The 21,034-nt window shown below is 40.8% G+C and overlaps 1 protein-coding gene across 1 annotated transcript in view; it reads right to left on the minus strand.

Annotated features, from left to right (window-relative positions):
* LOC120568348 (low-density lipoprotein receptor-related protein 8-like) overlaps positions 1 to 21,034 on the minus strand; it is a 75,994-nt gene that overhangs the window by 48,139 nt on the left and 6,821 nt on the right. Inside the window, exon 3 of the mRNA XM_039815775.1 lies at positions 1,126 to 1,248. Within this exon, the coding sequence (XP_039671709.1) occupies positions 1,126 to 1,248 (123 nt within the window). The remainder of the gene's footprint in view (positions 1 to 1,125; positions 1,249 to 21,034) is intronic.

A 21,034-nucleotide genomic window follows, 5' to 3' on the forward strand; every position in this document is an offset into this window, starting at 1 on the left:
TCAGAGGCGAAGTGAACCATAGTCCTCATAAATCGACTGGAGTTTAAAATTACAACACAAAGAAAGCGGAAGGTAACTGATAGAGCTGCAAAGATTAATCGATTAATCGGTTAGTTGTCAACTTTAACTAACTTTAGTTAGTTGTCGATTACAAACTATTTTGGTAATCGATTAGTCTGTTTGAGTAATTTTTTGAGACAAAAGTAAAAATTCTTTGATTCCAGCTTCTTAAATGTGAATAATTTCGAGTTTCTTCTCTCCTCTGTGACAGTAAACTGAATATCTTTGAGTTGTGGACAAAACAAGACATTTGAGGACGTAATCTTGTAACCTGACTCCGCCAGATGGATTGCTTCGCATTTGCTCGGCATATCCATCAGGGAACTTTCCGTTGGAGAACTTTTGGGAAGGGGCGAAAATACTGGTTAGCTGATTGGATAAACCATCTGTCTATCACCACCTATGTTTCTTGCCGAAACCAGTCGGGAGAAGAGCAAAAACATCTTTTCCTCCGAGAAAAGCCTCCAGTGCCGTTTTTTGCTCTTCTTCAATGAAGGAATACTTTCTAATTCGGATAAAACTTGCACAATAGCTACGCTCATCTCATCCGTGGAAGATGCCATGTTGTTTAGACTGAACAGTCGCTTCTCGTTGCGTCACACCTAAACCCGCCTCAAAACCAACGCTGATTGGTCGGTCGTTTGGCGAACGGCTCCAAATTTTCTCTATCTCAAGATGCCAGACTGATCTGCGAGTAGAAAACTGGAGCTCGCGAGACGGTCTCACGAGGCTAGTAATCTCGGGCTTTTTGGGAAAAACTGATCCACATTTTTCACCATTTTCTGACATTTTATAGACCAAACAACTAATCGAATAATCGAGAAAATAATCAACAGATTAAATCGACAATGAAAATAATCGTTAGTTGCAGCCCTAGACTTGTTATAATCTGGTCTGGTCTGACCACTTGTGGTTCTAGCCCTGACAGATGTTGTAGCGGTTACTTTGGAGAGTATAATATTCATAACAAAACCATGGTCACGCCTATGAAAATGAGACTTGAAATACACTGGAAGTATCCTTTTAAGATGTCCTTGATGTGAGCAGCTGACTGGTTTCACTTACTGCAGGTCTCCTCTGCCTCATCAGAGCCATCGGGACACTCTGGCTCCCCGTCGCATCGCCAACGTCCCGGGACACACTGGCCATTTAAGCAGGCAAACTCTGCAGGGGCACATGTCTTCCTGGCTGCTCACAGAGAGAGAGAAAAAACACAGACAGAGAAAAACTGAGAATTAAAAAGATTGAAGACAATACGACAGGATGAGAGCATGGTCAGTCTGCAGTAGGGCTTAATCTCTGTCATGAAACTGGTCACATTATCTGAATCCTGGTAATCATCCCATTCATCAGAGGAGATCAGGCTCATCATCTCTCACAGTATTCCTATGCTGCCGTCTCCAGTGCTCTCTCTCACCATATCCCTCGCTAATTATCTCTACTTTCCCTGTTTTCTTGCCTCTTCCCCCTCCCCTTCCTTCATCTGGTGTGTTCTCCAAAAATCTAATCTCTCCTTCAGGTTTTCCATCACAGAGCAGTGAAATGGATGCTGATTGCTGAACACCGTAGGCTCTGGGAGGTTAAACGTTTTACCTCCCAAACCTGTTTACCACAGAAAGCAGCACGCCAGCAAGGTCACGGGCTGATAAACGTGTCAAGCGTGCTGAGAATTGGAAATCAAAAACATGTCACTAAAAGGCCCATTTAAGGAGTTAAGGAAAACCGAGTGATCAAAACTTTCACGTAACAGCCCAGAGCTTCTCAGGGTTGCTACCCAAATCTTGCTAACCCACTGTGTTCAGAGAGTAACGTGTACGTTTCGCACAAAGAAAAACACACTCCCCACCTGAAGCAACTAGGCTGCATGCTCGGCCAGTGACTCAGAAGCAGACAGAGGTCAGAGCCATTCGATTTCCTCCGCCTTTTACTCCAAGAGGACCTGCAGTACGGTCTAATAAATCACCGGCTAAAAGGCCCTCAGCTGAGCTCTCTGGTGTTGTTATACGGCTCCAAATGCTCCTAAACTGGCTCTATCTTAGCTCTGAAGCTGCAAATTAGATACAGGGTTTGAGATGTGCAGGGAGCTTAAGGTTACTCAAGGGGCTGTAGGAGAGCAGGCAGGGATTTTTTAAGATTCTATCTTTTCTCTGCTCTTCTCCAACTCCTGTTCTTTCTCAACCTTGGTATCAAAGAGTAAAAAGATGTAAGTTCAAATAGCATTAGTTTGAATTTGGTATAGGAGTTATACTTTAACTAGTCAAAATGGGTTGCACACGTTAGGTAAAGGTAGAACATGTAAGTAATTTCTTATCAACTGCTGTCATGGTGGAATAGTTAGGAAAATGGCAAGGACTAATGATAGAAGAGCAAGATGCTGCAACGTTTAGGACACTCACATCCACTGCCAGTATGTTTCATCAGTACTACTTATCGGTGGTTAAACCCCTCCCTCCACACCTTCCCAATGTCAGAACTGCTTTTGAGCTGCATTCACTTGAGATGGGAGTTTCTGCTGTCCCCACTTGGTTTCTTGTAGTAGAAGCTTTTAAATCTTAAGGTTGTGGCTTCGGACAAATCTTTTTAGCAAAATGGAGGATTTCCTTTTGTTAATGCAAACTAGTTACAATGTAGCAGTGTGTACTGACCTTACACTCAAACTTAAGATGATGCTGTTAAATTTGTGTCTCTACAAAATCAATTTTGTAAAAATCTCATTTTTGATTGACCAACAATATATATATATATATATATATATATATATATGTGTATTTTTACCAACATTATGACAGCTGGACAGTAAGGACTTGACTGCTTAGAGACATTTCAGTCAAGTCAATCAAACTGTAAACCTGTAAATGTAGTCAGGACAAAAGTGGGATTTTGAAAAATGAAGGGAACTTGTCCAGCTATAGACCCATTTTCTGTGTCACCTTTTCTGTCTAGTTTTCTCTGGCTGTCTTTTAACGCCCACTGAAATTTAGTTCTCACATTTACAGCATTAAGTGTTATCTATGATGTGAGTGTACGTTTTTACTGCAGTCCAGCAGCTACGGTAAAGGATAGCCTGCCACCGAGAAGCACTCAGATTAGAAACTGCTTGTCTCTCATTCTAAATCTTGTTTAATTGCCCCATTCTCAATTATCTCCTGTGTCAGAGTGCCAAAGTCAAACCGATAATGGCTCATCTTGGCTTGTTGACGCTATGACAAGAAATTATGAAATGAGGAGGAGAAAGTCGCTCTAACAGGACATAGGCTGTAACCACAATCAGCGACCCTTGTTTCATTTCACTTAATTTCAAATAACATTCTGTCTCGCCTTTTCTGCAAAACATAATGAACTTGCCCCATTAAACTACTGAGACAAACATTCCCCCTCCTACCTTTGTTCCATCAGGTCTTTCCCTTCTCTAAATCCTAAAGGCTCTGACACACCAACCCGATAATCGGCCGTTAGTCAGACTCAATAACCAATCTGATTGGTGGAGTGCTAACCCAGAAATGACGACCTTAAAATGTTTTCAGGAACACGTTTCGGAGAACTATTTTCGTAAAATATGAGATTGTATTCCGAACCAGCCGCCATGATGGTCTGGCTTTGAAATTCCGAGAAGAGTGACGCGTCCGTCCAATCAGCTGCCGGTTTAAATTTTTTGGGCGACAATACATAGGCCTGTCAATATGCAATAAATCAATTAATCGTATGATAAATAAAAATGAGCTCGATAATTTTTCCGGCCGCGATAATTTCCATTTGCATGCTTGTTTGTTTTCCTCGTCTCCCTCTCTCTCTACCAAAGAGACTGGATGACCACTCTGGTGTATCGGTTCCTTAGCATAACGAGGAGTGAACCCTTGTGTCAGTCACTTGTCAGCCGCATGGTCTCTGTGTGGGAGGCGGGACTCCTGGCGTAGCCAGTGTTGCCAAATTAGCAACTTTGTAGACCCCCCTTAGCGACTTTTTTTTCAAAAAAGCACCTAGCGACAAATCTGGCGACTTTGTGTAGAAAAGACAGCGACTTTCTGTAGAAAATACGCCAGTATTGTCCAGCGAGCAGGCAAGATATTTCTCTCTTGTGGCTGCCAAAACAGTCACCTCTCTCTTCTGTTCTGTGACTGAGGAGCAGCCCCTCCCACTCTCAGCTCTCTCCTCATGTGCAGCAGCACTGATCAGGCAGGTAGAAGGGGAGGGGGACAGGGTGCGGGGCCAGTGTAGGTACGAGAGACAGTGGGACGCGACGGGAGAAAGACGCCGCGTGAGTATAGCCAGAGAAAACACTAGTTGAGAGTTGGAGGAATAAAAAAAAAAAAAAAAGATGGAATTGTCACACACGACAGCTGTAGTGTGGGAGCACTTCAGATTCAAATTGAAAGACCATGGTGAACCACTTGTCGCAGTTGTTGTAAATCAATAGCAACAACGTGGCAACACAACAAAAATATGTATATATATAAATAAAAATAAAATTGTTTTTGGTTGTTTGGTTTTTATTCAAGTGAATCTTTTGTTAACAGAGACTGAGTTTTTGGTTATTTTGTTCATTTATTGCAGATATTTAAAATGTCTTCCAGTTCCAATGTTAAATATTCTTTTTGATAGTTTTTTTTCTTAGATCACATTAAGCGCATAGGTTTTCTGGAGTGCAGCTTAAGTGCCACTTGTGTCCTCATTAGAGAGCAGGAATGTGGGCCTTTGGTAATGATGAAAACAAGATGATTATGGGGCAAACGAGGATTGTGACATCCTTTTAACCAACACCTCCCTCAAGTGTATAAACGTATTAGTGGTGTGTTCACTTTTCTTGAAACAACAAATTTAGGTGTTTCCTGTAACACAGACAAGCATGTATTCACACAAGGCGTGCATATGTTATCACTCAGTAGGTGTGGCGCTGTAAGAGAGAGAGAGAGACACATACATGAGCGACTGTGAAGCATAATAGCAGGTTTAAAGATAACAGAATAATTAGATTCATACGATACAAATCCTGGAAGATACAACACATTAAAATTCGTATTCAATGAATTAATTAATCTGACTCCCATGAGATGAACAAAAAGAGAGATGAGGGCAGAATTGAGATTTTAAGGCAATGCAGTATGTGCTGGTTAAGACAGTGTTCAAGACTTTACTTGATCGCATGACAAAGACCTTGAAAATCTCCCGCTCATCTGTACGTGGCCTCTGCAGGTCAGATTTGCCCACGTTGTGCAGTTTCTCTCCACGAGAAACTGAGCTTCTTACCCAATCCAACTGAGCTCTGAGGTCTACAGGGGCCATGGTTCACTTGGCAATAATTACCTAGGCCAGCTCATACCATGCGCTTGGATTGACTTTCTGTTTTAATTAGGAGAGGTTTTAAAATGTTAGGCTCATGGGGGGGTGGGGGGGGGGAGTGACAGGAGAATGAGAAGAGCCTTTAGATAGAAAGCAGAGAAATAGCAGAAGTGAGTAATAGCAGCAGAGATGGAGAGTGACATACACAGTAATAATGCTTTATGGAATCCTAATGGAAAGTGTGATACTGAATAAAAATGTGCAATATTACTATAAATGGCAGGGATAGCACCTACTCAACGTTAATCTCTATGACATGCACTGCACATGTAAACTCTCGCTCTCTCGCTCTCTCTCTCTCTCTCTCTCTCTCTCTCTCTCTCTCTCTCTCTCTCTCTCTCACACACACACACACACACACACACACGGTGTCTCCCTGGATGACAATACGTCGTAGATTTTTACATAGAGACACAGCTCCGGTGCATTTGAGAAAAATCTAAGAAAAAACAAAAACAACAGTGATTCAGTGTTGTGTGAGAAACCTATCGGGAGCATTGCTAATGTGATGTGACACAGACAGAATGAAGGCCCTGCACAGGGGAGTTCACCCAGCCATGTTATGTCTCCTGGAGGAGGCACAGTGGGAAGAAGCTCCACGCTCCGACAACCCCACCTGGAGCTTTCTCCTCTGGGGCCGATGTTGTCAACATTTCACGACTTCTAATCCTTTTTATCTTTCTTAAAACACAATTCATGTGAATGTGCATGGTAGACCTATTTAAAAGTAGCCTATGGGTTTGCACTAAAGTTGGGTTGATGTTGAGGTTTATATTATTTGATTAGATCATTATTATCAGATAGGGAAGACATCAGCTTTGCTCCCCACTGATGTAATTCTGATTCCCTAACCAGCTTTTAACATTTTTAACCAAGCTAGCAGTGTGGCTCTAGGGGTGACAATGTCAGTCTGTAGGTTGGTTGGTTGGTCAGTCCACCTCTTTGCTCCAGAAGTATTTTTCCCAATTTTGTATTGAAAAAGAATCTTTTAAACCTCAAAATTACTTAACACAGGAATGTGAGATCCTCCCAGTTAATCAATTAATTAACTAGTAGCTATATAGGTTTCTGTTCTAGCCACTAGTTTGAATTACTTCAGCTTTGTTTCTGAGAAATCAAATCATGGCATGGTGGATGGCTTAAACACTACAAAACCCAGAAGCCTCGGCCACAAATTCAAAACGCTTGATCATTGACTGATGAAAACTGAATATGTATGTGTGAGTATAAGGCTCCTGAATGTACATTTGAATGCGTCCTGTCAAGAACTGAGCTCACTCAATCATTTTAGTGATGTTCAATAGCAGAGCAGTAGACTGCCTTCAGTCATCTGACACACACACACACACACACACTCTAACCCCTTGAAGAAACGTTTTTTTTTTTTTTTTACCATGAAGGATATTAATGACAGCTCTTTCCATTTGGAGGCCACAAGAAGCTTAATAGGTAATGCAGTGATAAGCACATTCTCCTGGGCATTAGAAGACAAATGGCCTCATTAGCTCAGAGTGAAGTAGGGGAGTGTTGTCGAAGCAGGAAACATAATGTATCCGGTTGGCTTAAACCGGCATGCAAATGACTAAACCTTCCTAAATTAAAGGGATATCATGGTAGCATACAAAATACAGCATGGCATCAACAAGACTTGGGACAAGCTGCTCTTGAAATTGCTTTAGCGAATGATTATAGGATCTAATTAGGCCAGTGTCTATCTAATTTATATTTTAAAATATCTCTGTTATCGTATACCTACAGTAGAAGCTCCACATAGGTGAATTAAAGGTGTCCTTTAGAGTTTTCACCCCCTTGTCTGGAAGTCACTAATACCTCTTTCACACAAATAACCAGGGTCAGGCGAGGGTTATCTGACCTGTGTTCAACCCTTCTTTTGTTAACACAAACTAAACCAGTCAACAAGGGTTAATCCCTGAAAATTTTTTGCTGCCATCTCAATGTTTGTTTATGAGCTAAGGCGAACTGTGACAATTGCGTACAATTATTGCGGGGTATAAGTTGTGTCTGCTGTCAGTCAGGCCTATGTGGAGAGCTCTGGAACCAACAGAAAGACAAGAAGCCAAATGGGACTGAGCTCTAACTCAGTACTGGTTGATAAAGTATTGATCTCTTGGTCTCTTGCCTTTTTTTCCCTTTTGGACAAATTGAGCAAATCAGATGTTAAAGATAAAAATTAGGTAGGTATGACATCAGGGCTGGGCTGCAGACTTAATTACATGTAATTTTCGTGATCGAAGGTGATTTAGGACTATATACATCAAATTGACTTAACTTGAGTCTCATTGGCCGGAAGGTGTGCATTATAACATATATTGTATTTTTAGATAGTTTAACAGTACACGTGTGTGAATGAATTCTTCGTCTACTGTTGTGAGTGCAACCCTGCTTGGAACAGCACCGTAAAGCCTTGATAAACCACCTCATATCTTTATCTCACACAACCTCATCATCATAAGCCCTATTCGCACGGGATAAGTATTACCTGGGGACCTCTTGTAGTTTATAAATTACCCCCACACGTCTGTATTTCGTCTGGCGCATTCACACGGGATAACTGAAGTCTGTATTTTACTCAAATTTACAGACATTATCCCCCGGATATGATGTCAAAACTTTTCATTTATAATTGACAACGCAGCCAGTTAGACCCCAAATCACAGAGATGCCGATTCGCACGGGACTAATATTATCACAGGACCTCCGTTTTCGGCGAAATATGGTAGGTCATTTGCGGGGGAATTATTACTTTACAAATTACAGACATGACCGATTCGCACGGGATTAAGATCACAGACAACCTCCGCGATTATTACAAATGACTGGAGGTCACCAGGTAATACTTATCCCGTGCGAATAGGGCTATAGTCATTACTTTTGTTGTGTACTTTACTTTGTTTAATAAAAATAGCATTAAATCAGCAACACTGAAATAAGCCCCAAAAAAGTACTGAGGCCTAATAACAATCACAATTAAGATGAACTTTACGGCCATATTTACGTGACCCACAAATAGGCCTGTCACGATAACAAATTTTGCTGGACGATAAATTGTCCCAGAAATTATTGCGATAAATGATAATATTGTCGTTCTGAGACCATTTTCATCTAATATAATGATAATGGCATAATAATGCAGGTACACCTTTTCAAAGATCAATAAACTTTTATTTCTAAAGAATATTTAACACTGGAACTGAAAGACATTTTAAATATCCGCAATAAACGAACAAAACAACCAAAAACAATAAATAAAATGGACTCTCAGTCTCGGTTAACAAAAAATGCACTGGAATGAAAACTAAACACAACCAAAAACATCGAATAAAATGGAAATTTTTCCGGCCGCGATAATTTCCATTTAAAAATTATCGAGCTCATTTTTATTTATCATGCGATTAATTGATTTATTGCATATTGCGACAGGCCTACCCACAAAGCCTGCTATCAGGTGTGCATCACAACACATTCAGGATGACAGAGGTAAGGGAGGCTACTTGCTGCTGTTCACTGCCCAGCATTTATTCTGACCTTGTGTACTAACCAAAGACACATACTGTTCTAATTATAGCTCCCAGCCTGCTAAAAGACATATTTCACATTGGCACAAACACCTCTTGACTAGGAGGAGACTGGGCAGCATAAGCTAGCAGAGCTCCTTAGTTCCTTCAAGGCCGCCTGAGAGGGATTTATACTGAAGACTGTTTGGTTCAGCTTGGCTAAACCCCAAGAGATTTACCTCGATGTCTGAAGTATGAGCAATATCAGACAGTGGTACAGGTGGCTGTACACCGACATCTGTGAAAAAGGCACACATCACACAGCTGAGCCACATCGACATTCAGAACAAGTCTCAATTTATCAAACTGTTTTCAAGCTTCAATGAAATTCTTTTATTCATGCTCATGTGACGGTCCACTTCCTTTCGCTCTGCATGCTCATATGGAGCATGCATGGGGGTGAACACGACCCCCCCCACACACACACACACACACACACACACACACACACACACACAAGCTGTGAAATAAAACTGACAAATACTGTTGAGATAACATATTGGTGTATACAAAAAAAGCTTGCCACTGACTATTGCCACTGACTATCAGCAAATACACACATGTCCCTGCCCTTCACTGCATGGTGCCTGCTCCATGTGTCTGACCTTCTGCTACTCTACTTTTTTCCTGTGTTTTCTGGTTTAGAGAAGCAAAAATATGGTTGATAAACAGCCATATGCTAACATTTTCATCCTACAGCCTAGCATCTTTACTTTTTACATTACACAAACTACAGGGCAAACCAAAGCTGCAGAGGACACTACACCGTCAAACAAGCTGAGCACTGTTTAAATTAAGTTTGGTCAACGGGTGATAAGGTTATGAACGGCTGGTAAAACTTCAGGATTCTGGACAAGTAGCAAAAATGTTATCTGCTATCAAGTTACAGCAGACAGGAGCTTCTACCAGTGAAGATACAATAAGTTTATAGTGACAGTGTTACAGAATACTGTGGCACTGTGTTATATGCAGCATGTTATATAGTTGTAATCCTTAAGCGTCTCATGAAATGAAACCTCATTTTTAATGTCATCTATGGTCATGTTTTACACATCAATAATCATTCAATGTATTTACATTCAGTAGTTACTGCTCTATATAGTACATCATTTTCACAGTTAGTGGTGGAGTCCGCCTTCACAGGAAACAATGCATTTAATCCAGAGTCCCTGATTGTTATTTTATTTTATTGATATCAGCTTAACCGTTTACTGTTCACTCTCCTAACCCCATAACTGTATTAAGTTACTGAAATGTGAAAGATCATGCCCTTAAAGTGCTTGGACATGACTGAAGTTAGACCTATTATAACTCTGGCTTGTTATTAAATGATAAAATACATTGACCAGACATGGCCATTTATTAACTGTATTAAATACAGAGGAGGAAGCAATAAAACCCTGTTTTTAGCTCAATGACATGTTTGGTTGATGTAGAAACACTCTGAACATCTTGTAGAGCCGCTGTGACTCATGTCATGCTGCTGAATGAGATGAGTGCAGTCAGATAATGAATTGACCTACATTAGCTAACAATGCTTGCATATGTTTAGTGCTTATCATGTGTTTACTATACAACCACCATAGAGAAATGCCAGGTGACATGCATCAACCTGCTTCTGTAAAATCTGTAGAATGGTATCCATATTAACAAGAAGGCATCAAGTTCATCAGCAAAGAACATAGCTGTGAACATAGAAATAGTGCCCATATGACCGATTTATAGCATATCTATGAATATATGAGATCAGAATGTCAGAATAGAGACAAGAACAGAGAGAGGAAGATGATTTAGATAACCACATAGGATCAAAGTTGATCTGTGGTTCGTACGGCTCAACACTCACGAGTTGGAATTCATTGGAACCGCGGATTAACTGCAAAGTTTAATCATAATAATAGTGTGAAATACATTTTTGCTGTCGCTGTTAAAGTAGGCTGATAAATCTTTATGGAGGGTTGCCGTGAAAAAATACAGGCAACACAATTTTCACGTGTGTTCACGTTCACGTGAACGGAGCATGTTAAAATCAGTTGATAATGATGGTCATGGCTACTGGAGGAGCGGAAGAACTTGAAAAGCTGTGACGCCGGCTACAGAACTCCGTCGTATCAGCGGCAGTTGGTAGTTGAGTTACCCGAGAATAGGAGGCTTTGAGCTGGGTACAGGGCACAGGTGCCGCTCGTTGCAGCGGACATTACGGTTAAGTTTAGGCGACAAAAAGTGACCGTTATGCGGCGACAACGACAGTTAAGTTTAGGCACCAATCCAAGACTTCAACACACATTTCCTGGGTGAAAAACCTTTATTTTCCCCGGGAAAGCAAACTCCCTGGCTTGAAATCACTGTGTTTTAGGACAGTTCTTTAAGAATTAAATGGAAACCATTTTAAAACAAAATATTCTCCTGCCTTTTGTGTGCTGATCCGAAAATGTATCCGATCCGTGACTCAAAACCGTGATCCGATCCAAACAGTGAGTTTCGTTATCCGATGCACCCCTATACAGCACATTTCAGAGTGTACTGTACCTCTTTTACAGCTTACATGTGGTATTTCTAAATCAGCATCAGTGATGCAACCCAGCTGTAATGTAGTAATTCTTTGTAATTATCACTTCTGCTGGAAAGTCTAACCTAGATACAGCCAGGAATTTTACATCTCATTATAGAGTTAAAACAATTGTTGTACAAGTGGTTATACTGTTTTATTTGGCAGTACAGCTTCTGCGCTCTGGGGTATTCGCTGCATGATATTCAGCGGTCTGCTAATGATTCAGCAGGGAGCACAATCAAACCCCAGGGGTGTCAGAACAGACACTTACACACACACACTGAGATTTGAAAGGCATAGCTTCAAGAGAAACGTCACCAGAAACAGATGACAGGAACCTCACAGATGTGACGCGGCTGATGATGAAGAGAGTTAACAGCACAACCAATCTGCAGCAGGTAAAGAACTGCAGGGATACACCTTATTATCTCAAACCCATACCAAAGGCCTTGTTTTATGTGTTGACAGCGATTAGTGTTTCAGCTTAGAATCGGCTGATGCACCAATGACTGAATGTCCTGTATGAACTAGGGCAATGTTTCTGTACTTATTCTGCAAGAACATTTTAAAAATATGAACAGCTGCAATGAAGAGCCAAGCAATTACTGAGCATTTCATTGAAAAGACAAAAAGCATTTTGGCAGAGGAATCTAATTATGGCGAGCAGTGGCGGAAGCAGGCAAGGTTTTAACAGCGGGTGTTTGCAGGAACCAGTCCCGGCTGCTGTCTCTAAACCCATGGCAAAGGTCAGATAATGTGCACTTCTCCACAGCTAAAGCTAGTGCCTGCACCCCCAAAATCCTTCTCTTATCAGAAAAGGAGCAGCAAAACAGGAAACTTCCTAATAACTAATCCTGCTGCTATACAGATGGACGGGCCTCTTGTGGTAAGATAAAATGTTGAAAGCTTTATTTTGATAAAGGCCTGATTCTCTGCCAAGTTCATATACAAAATCCCAAAAGGAAACAAATGCATCATTGAAACTAACAAATAAACAAAAAAAACTAATAAACTTTGCAGATGATAATACATTGTCAAATATATACAATAAAGTCTATATCTAAAGCTGGGAACATTCCAACTGAAATGCCATCCAAATAAAAGAAGACCAGCTGGTCGGTGCAGTCTGTCACCTGCCCCACAGTCTTTGGTAATAAAGTGGTGTAGAAAACAAGGAGACACATAGTTCGAGGACGGATTTCTCAGCCAAACAGCTGACACCTTCACTGTTGCTTTTCCATCCAGAGCTTCTCCTGCACGCTCCAGTGGAAATCCAAATCTACACAGCAGCCAGATGCTCCTTCTGCTTGGCCTGAAACACCCCAGTCTGCTGTTCAAACCAAAATTCCTGTGAACGCAACTTTCACACTCTGCAGAGGATGCACCCTTCAGCTTTGGGTTCTGCTGTGCGTTATTGAGACCTGAGGTCTTGTATATCTCGTCACAGCAGTCCACCCAGACATCTTCCCGAGAGATGTATTGATTAGACTCCAGATTTGTAACCTTTAATTATTCATGGAAGCTTGACAACACACACATCTCAGCAATGCCTTGCTTCACGTTTTCACTGTAGTCTTTTATACTGTATATCAGCTACTAAGCAATTCCAATGGTGCAGCTGGGGGTTCAGAGGCTTGCTTAAGGCAAATACTCAAAATAAATTTAGGAAGCAAAAGGGAGTTAGAAGTTAAACCTTCCAAAAAGTAAACTCAAATCTCCAAACTCTCAAGATCAAATCGCCTGTACGTTTCATTAGTTTTGAAGTTACAGAAGAAATCTGGAGTAAAGGCTTTCACTACAAAGATACAACTTGCTTTAAAATCTGACACGCCAGTTCACAGATTAGAAGCAGACAAGTTTCAAAGCCTCATAGAGGATCTTGGGGCAGGATTTCAGCGCTGTGAGTTTACAGTACAACACTGTTACTGATTAACTAAGTGCACAAATGCACTCATATGAACATACACTTTAAAAGATTGACTACCAGACATCTCGAGTTCAACACATGTAGGGTTACAAAATACCATCTGTGTGCCTGGGCTCCAGCACATACTCAAATTGTACTTCTGCATGGGCACACACATTAATCTTTCAAATCACTCTTATCCAACCTTACAGAATTTGTAAAAAGACACAAAACAGCCTTTAACCCTCTTTTACAGCAATTTGAGAACAAGTATGACTCAGAAATGAGTCTGCGGTGCTGAGCAATCAGATTAATAGAAATTAATGAGGGTGATTTCCCCCCTTCACTTCAATGTAGCTGCACACAGGAGACACTCTTCTTAACAATTATTATCCATCTGTCAAAAGTAATTATGACTGCAGGACCAAATGCAATCACTCACCATGTAGACCTGACTGACACAATCCATATAGTCTGCAACAATGAGCCGGTGGGTCTATAATTATAAGATAAATTTGTGATGGGAAAATGTTACCCCATTTAAACTTAACCACTTTGTGTGTCTTCCATTACCAATTCTACCAATTATGTTCCATTGGTTGCTTTACCAACTGACCGACCAGCATTGTGGACCCGCATATTCTAGAAAACAAGGTGTGGATAAAAGCCAAGATAGACAATAACTATTGTGGCAGACCGACACATTATCAACCGCACATTCATTTCATTATCCCACCCCCCCCCTCCTCTCCCCCCCTTTTTTTTTTTTTTTTTTTTTTTTTTTTTTTTTTTTTTTTTTTTTTTTTTTTTTTTTTTTTTAAAAAAAAAAAAAAAAAAAAAAAAAAAAAAAAAAAAAAAAAAAAAAAAAATGTGCACACAGCGTCTGTCTCCATAAAGGAGAGAAGACGGCTGGCGAAATTCACAAGTTGACGAAAGGTAGGTATCTATCTCGTGAACACCTTTACACAATCACACATTAAAAAGTGCTATAAAAATATTTTATATTCTGAATACAATGTTGTCAGTGTGTTATTAATGTTGGAGTCCCGACCCGACTCTTAGCAAACAAGAGATTGCATCTGCTTTAGAAAGTTAACTACTCGCAAGTTTGCGGTAAAATGCAGTTGGGTTGTCGAGGTCAAAACACTATATGTAGTAGCTGTGAATCAAATAAACTTTTTTACTCTTACACTGAATGTTTGCTGCTTCAATCCAGATGAGTACTGAAAAGTATTTTCCGTGACTGAAAAAGGCACGTGTTGAGGATAAGAACCAGCCTGAACCAGAGAACAGTCCGACCAGTGTAATTAGTTATGTTATTAATTATTTTCAGGCTTCAACCAGTGAAAGTCAGGGTCAGGAAGAGAGAGAGATAGATTTATTAGGCATTGAAGTAGGAGAGGAGGACAGCATCCAACAGCGTGTTGTTACGAAAACAACACACGTTGTGTTCATTTCTGGATAGTTTTTGGCAAGCTAGCTAAACAGTTTTTGGATGTAACTACATTGCTAAACTCTTCTGGTGTTATGTATCATATATTACCAGACACCTTCAGAATTGGTGTAGGGTCAACCCTGTTTTGCATGTAGCCAGATTTTATGTCTTACGTCTGTTTCCCCTTTCGAAAAGTGTTACCCTGTGCTTTTACCATAGCGCTGTCATCTCGGCGGGGAGTGAAGCAGAGGGGCCGTAGGCTCTGTGCTGTTGCTGGCTGATTCGGGCAAACGCTGTTTTGTTGTATGTATCATAGCAACGGTTTGTATATCCGGTTTCCCTTTTTCACACAGGCGCAGAGCGTAAGTTGTAGTTAGCCGCCGGCTGCAGTCTTTGGGGTGTGTTCAAGGGCAACTTTTTGGCCAAGACAAAGGCGAAGTAAGGTGACGCCAAAGTCAAGCTTTGTCGCCAATAGTTCTTTGCCATCTGCTTAGTGTGTCAGGGCCTTTAGGTTATGTTAAGAATAGGTGTCGAGGAGATTATCTGGTTGGGGTCAGGGCTAAGGTTAGGTTCAAGTTAAGGTAAGTGGAAATCGATTCTAGAATACTGGAAAGACTAACATTGTAATCTTGTATATACATATGTGACTAATGGTAAAATAAATCGCATCTGGATTTTATATAAACATGAGACACAAGTGTAAATGGGGAATATGATCCATAACAAAAGTTATGGATCTGGGTCTCTGAGATTTCTCTGCATTCAGACTGCTGATCATGAACGTATAAAACAATCTATGAAAGTGTTTGTTTAAAAGGGTTGATGTCTTTTCTCATTACTTTCAAGCAGACTTCCATTACGCATCTTAAGTTTACAATAGGTCTGGATTTAAGAAGAACATGCTAAAAGTTCCTTGCCACTCTAAGTCACAGGCAGCCAAACGCAATAGAAGAGCCTACAGAACAGTCACTCCTGTATATGGAAATGTGTGCCACAGTGGATTATAGTGTCTGTCTTATAACCAAGGGACTGTAATGGGAATTGGGAGATTAGCCTTTTACCCTGCAAAGAGAATGAGCCACATCTCTCGCTTCTCTCCTTCCTTCTCTGTCTTTCTTGCAGAGACCTGACTCCAATAACACGAAACACAATGCAGAAAGACCCAGACAGGCCTGAAGACTAGGGCATTCAAATTGCTGTGACAAGGCACTGGGAGCAGGATTTTACATTTCCCACTGCAGACGCAAATTAACATAACTGTAATACTGCCTGAGGTCAAATTTCTTGTTCGAGAAAATCTGCCCTTCGCAAGAAGGAATCGTAATTAAGACACAGACAGATTTTAGTCCCAACTGCTGCTTGCTTTTGAACACAACCCAACAGTTGTATGCAAACACAATTCCCAAGCACATTTACCCACTTCTGCGAGTAGACCTTCTGTTTCTCCATGTTTCAAGCTTCATGCTTTGTCTGTTTTTAGTTTTTCCTTCTTGTCTCCCACAAACATAAATGGAACACTGGTGTCAGACAGGAGGAGCATGATCACAGACAGCTATTGATGGACTCTGCGAGGGCTGATATCCTCTTGTGTGGGCCCACCAAAGGCCCACTGTCCAATCAAAGAGTCCAGCAGCCACCCACCATAGAAACAGATTACTCAGACCGTGACTAAAGGCTTCCCTCTTACCACCAAAGCTGCTGAATGTTAGCAAAGTAGCACAATGCAGCTACTGTACAGGGTGGGCCCATCAGAGAAGCTGTTGCTAGTAATGCCTTAGATGAATACTTCATCAATGGATTTTGAAGGTACCTTGAAGCCCTGAGGGTTAGAAGGGTATGTGACGTTGTAAATACTCCATGTTAATTATTAATTGTTAATGTCAAAAACACAGATCTCTTCCTTTTTGCAATGCAAGACTTTCCACATATGCATGTGCTGAATACAGTATCAGTATGAACAAATACACTGTATCTCCAAGTAAGTATGACACAGCAACTGCGCTCTTTACTGGGGTTTCTCTCATGCATGTAAAGCTCAAATGGCTCCATTAAAAGCATGGTACATTTGTTACACATCGGATATAGCATTTCGGTTTGCCTCACTTAAACTAATAGGAGAGAAGTGAAGTGCTTCATAAACTGTTTTCATAAAATCTTACTTGAGCTAAATTGTCTAATGTTTTTACATGTATTTTACAGTAGCATTTGTCATCAAGCAATGATCAAGCAATCCTCTTCATAGGCATTGACTCTAAAAGTTATAGAAAAGTGAGATTTGGCATTATAACATTACCATTGGATTAAGATTTTGAAGACTAATTTAAAAGTCATTTTACACCACTTCAATCTGTTGGCACAGTTTCGGCATTTACAAAGGCATTTTTACAAGCCCCTGGCATAAAATGAATGCAAGCTTGCACATAAATGACGAGATCGTGACATTTTTTACAATGCGCAGTGTGAAATAAGTTGTAGCTTTCAGTTGCAATAGCAGCATCCTGTTGCATGAGGCAATTTAATGAAGGTTTTTCTGGGGCATTTTCGCTGCTATTTCTACCCTGTAATAATACATGTGGTGTCGAGATTTTAAGTAGGCCGTGGTACTGTACTGTACAATATGCAGAATGGAGGTTTCTGCTGTAACCGATCTTTGAGGGTCAATACAAGTGAAAAGCTACAGTAGATTAAGTGATTTTCAGTCTTGATATTGGAGGAAGTGAAACAGGTGGATACAATAAAAGCAACATCTGCATATATTGCAATAATCATGCAACAAATAAAAATGTTAAGCTCCTAATTATATTTTTATATTATATTTTTTTTGAGTTCACAAAAGGTAGTGTGTATGCAGTTTATAAATGTCATCCTGATTTGCTCCCATTTTGACTGATGAATACAGAAAATGTACTTCAAAACAGCATTGTAAGTAGAGCAGGAACGCTGCATGTGTGCCTGGTGTTCCCAGCTGTCGGATAGGACAAGCAGATGTTCTAAGTTGGAGCCTCCTATAAAGATGCTCTGCTTGTCTTCATTTAAACCAAACGGGCACCATTGGTTTCACTTTTGTACTTTGGCTAAAGTAGGAGTTTCATCTTTTTTTGCTGTCTGGTTAACTTCGTTTGCTGGGGTGGCTTTTCTACCTACATCTCTGTAGATAGTCTTTCTGTTCACTCCATACATGATAACCTCCAGATTGTGCGGCATAAGACAAAAAACACATCCTCAACTTTGACCTTCCTGAAGGAGAGACTACAGGTGATTTTTAATGGGCTGTCTGTCTCTTTTGCTACCCTTTATCTGATCTACATCACAACAATAACCCTGCAAAACAACCACTCTAAAATCAATGACACTGCAGCACTCTTCATCACTGCTCCCACCACCCCACCCGTACCACAACAACACCCTCCTTGGCCCGCCTCTCTACTGCCTTCTCTTCCTCTCCCTTTATTTTTCTCCACCCTCCATCGCTCTTGTTCTTTTTCTTCTCTATCTGGTGATCTGTGTCACAGAAGATTACATCACTTTCCGTGCACGATAGGTGCACACAAACCAATACAACATCCTATACTTTGTTGTGTATTTGTGTCTATGTACATCAAGCTATTCCATAAGTATTTTTTAGTGTGAAGCCTGTGTGTGTGCCTGTGTGCATACATATTTGTGCGTGCATGTGACTGGCCGATGGCTATGCATTTAAAACATATCTATCTCTAGGCAGAGCTTAGTTGCTGCGCTTTGATCACAATATGCCTCCCTAAAGCACATGAGGTCAGGCACAACTCAGAGAAACCATCTGCCAGCTAACATTTCCCACTGCTCTGCTTTCTATCAGCGTAATATTTTCTACCACTTTCAGGCAAACTTCTGCCAAAGTACTGAGATGCAACACGCACACAGTCAGGGTGAATCTCTTGAATAGGCATTCAATTCTTATATAGCCTATGATTTAAATATAAGCTTTCTAAATTAAAGGCATGACTGACCTTTCCTGATGTTCCTTGAAGGGACAGGGACATCTATTTAAAGCTCCACTTACACTGTGATTAAGGTTAAATGATGGGGAAAGAAATTTCATTTCAAATTTCAAAAAAGGCGTCAACAAAAACAAGTTTTAAGCGACAGCATTTGGAAAGATACTGCAATTTTGGTATTGCACAATCATATTTTTCAATGCGTTTATATGCACAGCAGTAGCCGGGTTATGCCAGTTCTCTCCTCTGACAACTTTGTTTGGTTTATTATCTGTAACCAGTGTCGCCCAGTGCCGGGTGGAATTAGCAAGCTAACGTTAGCTAACTAACGTTAACATTAGCCTGGGGCCACAGCGGGTGCTTCTCGGTCCCTCCACTTTTTTGCAGAGACACAGCGTTGACAGCCCTGGAGATGGATAATCAGTTTAGCCATCTACCGGTGTCCGCTGCTGCCCCGGCGGGGAGTAAAACAGATGGACCGTAGGCTCTTTGCTGCCAATGGCCTGCTGCTGATTCGGCCAACGCTGTTTTGTTGTATGATAGCAACAATTTGTATTATTTCCAGGTCATAAAATACTCAAGTGGAGTGGGGAGGGGCAGCTGGAGCGTTATCATACGCTTAACCCGATCATACTCCAGTTAAGGTGTATACATGCAAGGATACTCTGGTTACTAAAGGAGTTCTCTAGGTCTGTTAACCTGGTTATGAGAACTCTGATTTAACCAGGGTAAGGTGTTTGCATGGCATTTGAAAAATCTGAGTATTGCCTTATATAATCGTTTTTTTAAACTGCATATAAACACACTGTATACGAGGAAACTGAGCAGGTTTTCAAATGATGGCAGATTGATAATGAAAATAGCCAATAGTTGTAGCACTACAGAGTAAGTTTGCATTTAAGATTGCTTATATATAATTATTAAATCTTTCAACCCTAACTGTAACTGCATCTTCAGTAAGTGACCATTGTTTAGTCTCTTTGTCTGGCCCTTTAGAAGAAATGCAGCCACAGTTCTAAATGGGTCTGAGGGGTGGGTAGATGGTGGAGACATGTAGACCGGTGGAATGATTTCAAGGCAGTGATGGCCTGCATGTGAAGTTTTAACATTGTGACGGTGGCAATGTAATGAGTCACTGTCTAGCTGTGCAAGAGGAAGGTGATTGTTGCTACTTCCATGAGTGGAAGTGACAGTCATAATTCCAGCCACACTGAATCATCCAAAAAATAAAGAGACTGAGGGCTTTGGTTGCTGTGTCACAGCCATTTGCTCATCATTCCAATTCCCTACCACGCACGCTTCTGTTACCCTGGCTTGACTTCAGAGTGGCATAATGTCCTCTGTAGGTCTGTGATGAGTGTGTGTACTCATCCACAAACAGATAAATCAAAATAAAGTGAGATTCACAGCCACACTCAACCAATCCAAACATCCCCGGAGCCTTCAGCAAAAATTCACAAGCAGGCCTGTTGACTCACATGAAATGACATTTTTCACAAAAATGAATCACAAGTTGCAAAGGGCCACCACAGTTCTTGCAATGTGGGCCAACATCCTCCCTTGTGGGTCTGTTTTTTTTCTGAAAGGCGCTGTGTGCCTGGATGCCTGTGGCCCCAAGGCCTTGGTTTACAGAGAAAGCAGCTTCTCTCAAACATCCAGCATGTGTGTTATCAACTTTCATGCTGGGTTTATTTCACTGCCACCCCTATTACAAAAACTATATCCATGTGTAGACACGTCACTTTATGTGTGACATTTTTATGTAAACCAAATGGCGGGATTTCAAAACTAGCTCAGCTCTCAACTCATAAAAAAGATATACATCTCACCAGATGCATGCAGAGACTGTCTTTATTTATTTTTTTATAATTTTACAACAACGGTCAAGTGTTGTGAATATTTGAAAGAATGATCTGCTTGACGTCCGCAACCGCTTTTTTTACTCGACATTTACTAGTGTCATAAGCTCCATTGTGCTGTTGAGGGAACATATTTTGCAGCGTTAATTGAGAATCAAGAAAGCTCTAAATATGCACGAAAGGAACATAAAATACGAGTGATCCATTAGTCGTGAGGCATGTGGCACAAAATCTTGCATTTGAAACCTGTCGGGTTCACCGCAGCTTTTAGACACGATTCAAATAAAGGCACAATGACGTGTTGACTTAAAATCATCAAGTTTAAGACCAGAATCCA

Source organism: Perca fluviatilis, chromosome 11, assembly GCF_010015445.1.
Source record: "Perca fluviatilis chromosome 11, GENO_Pfluv_1.0, whole genome shotgun sequence".
Classification (NCBI taxonomy): domain Eukaryota; kingdom Metazoa; phylum Chordata; class Actinopteri; order Perciformes; family Percidae; genus Perca; species Perca fluviatilis.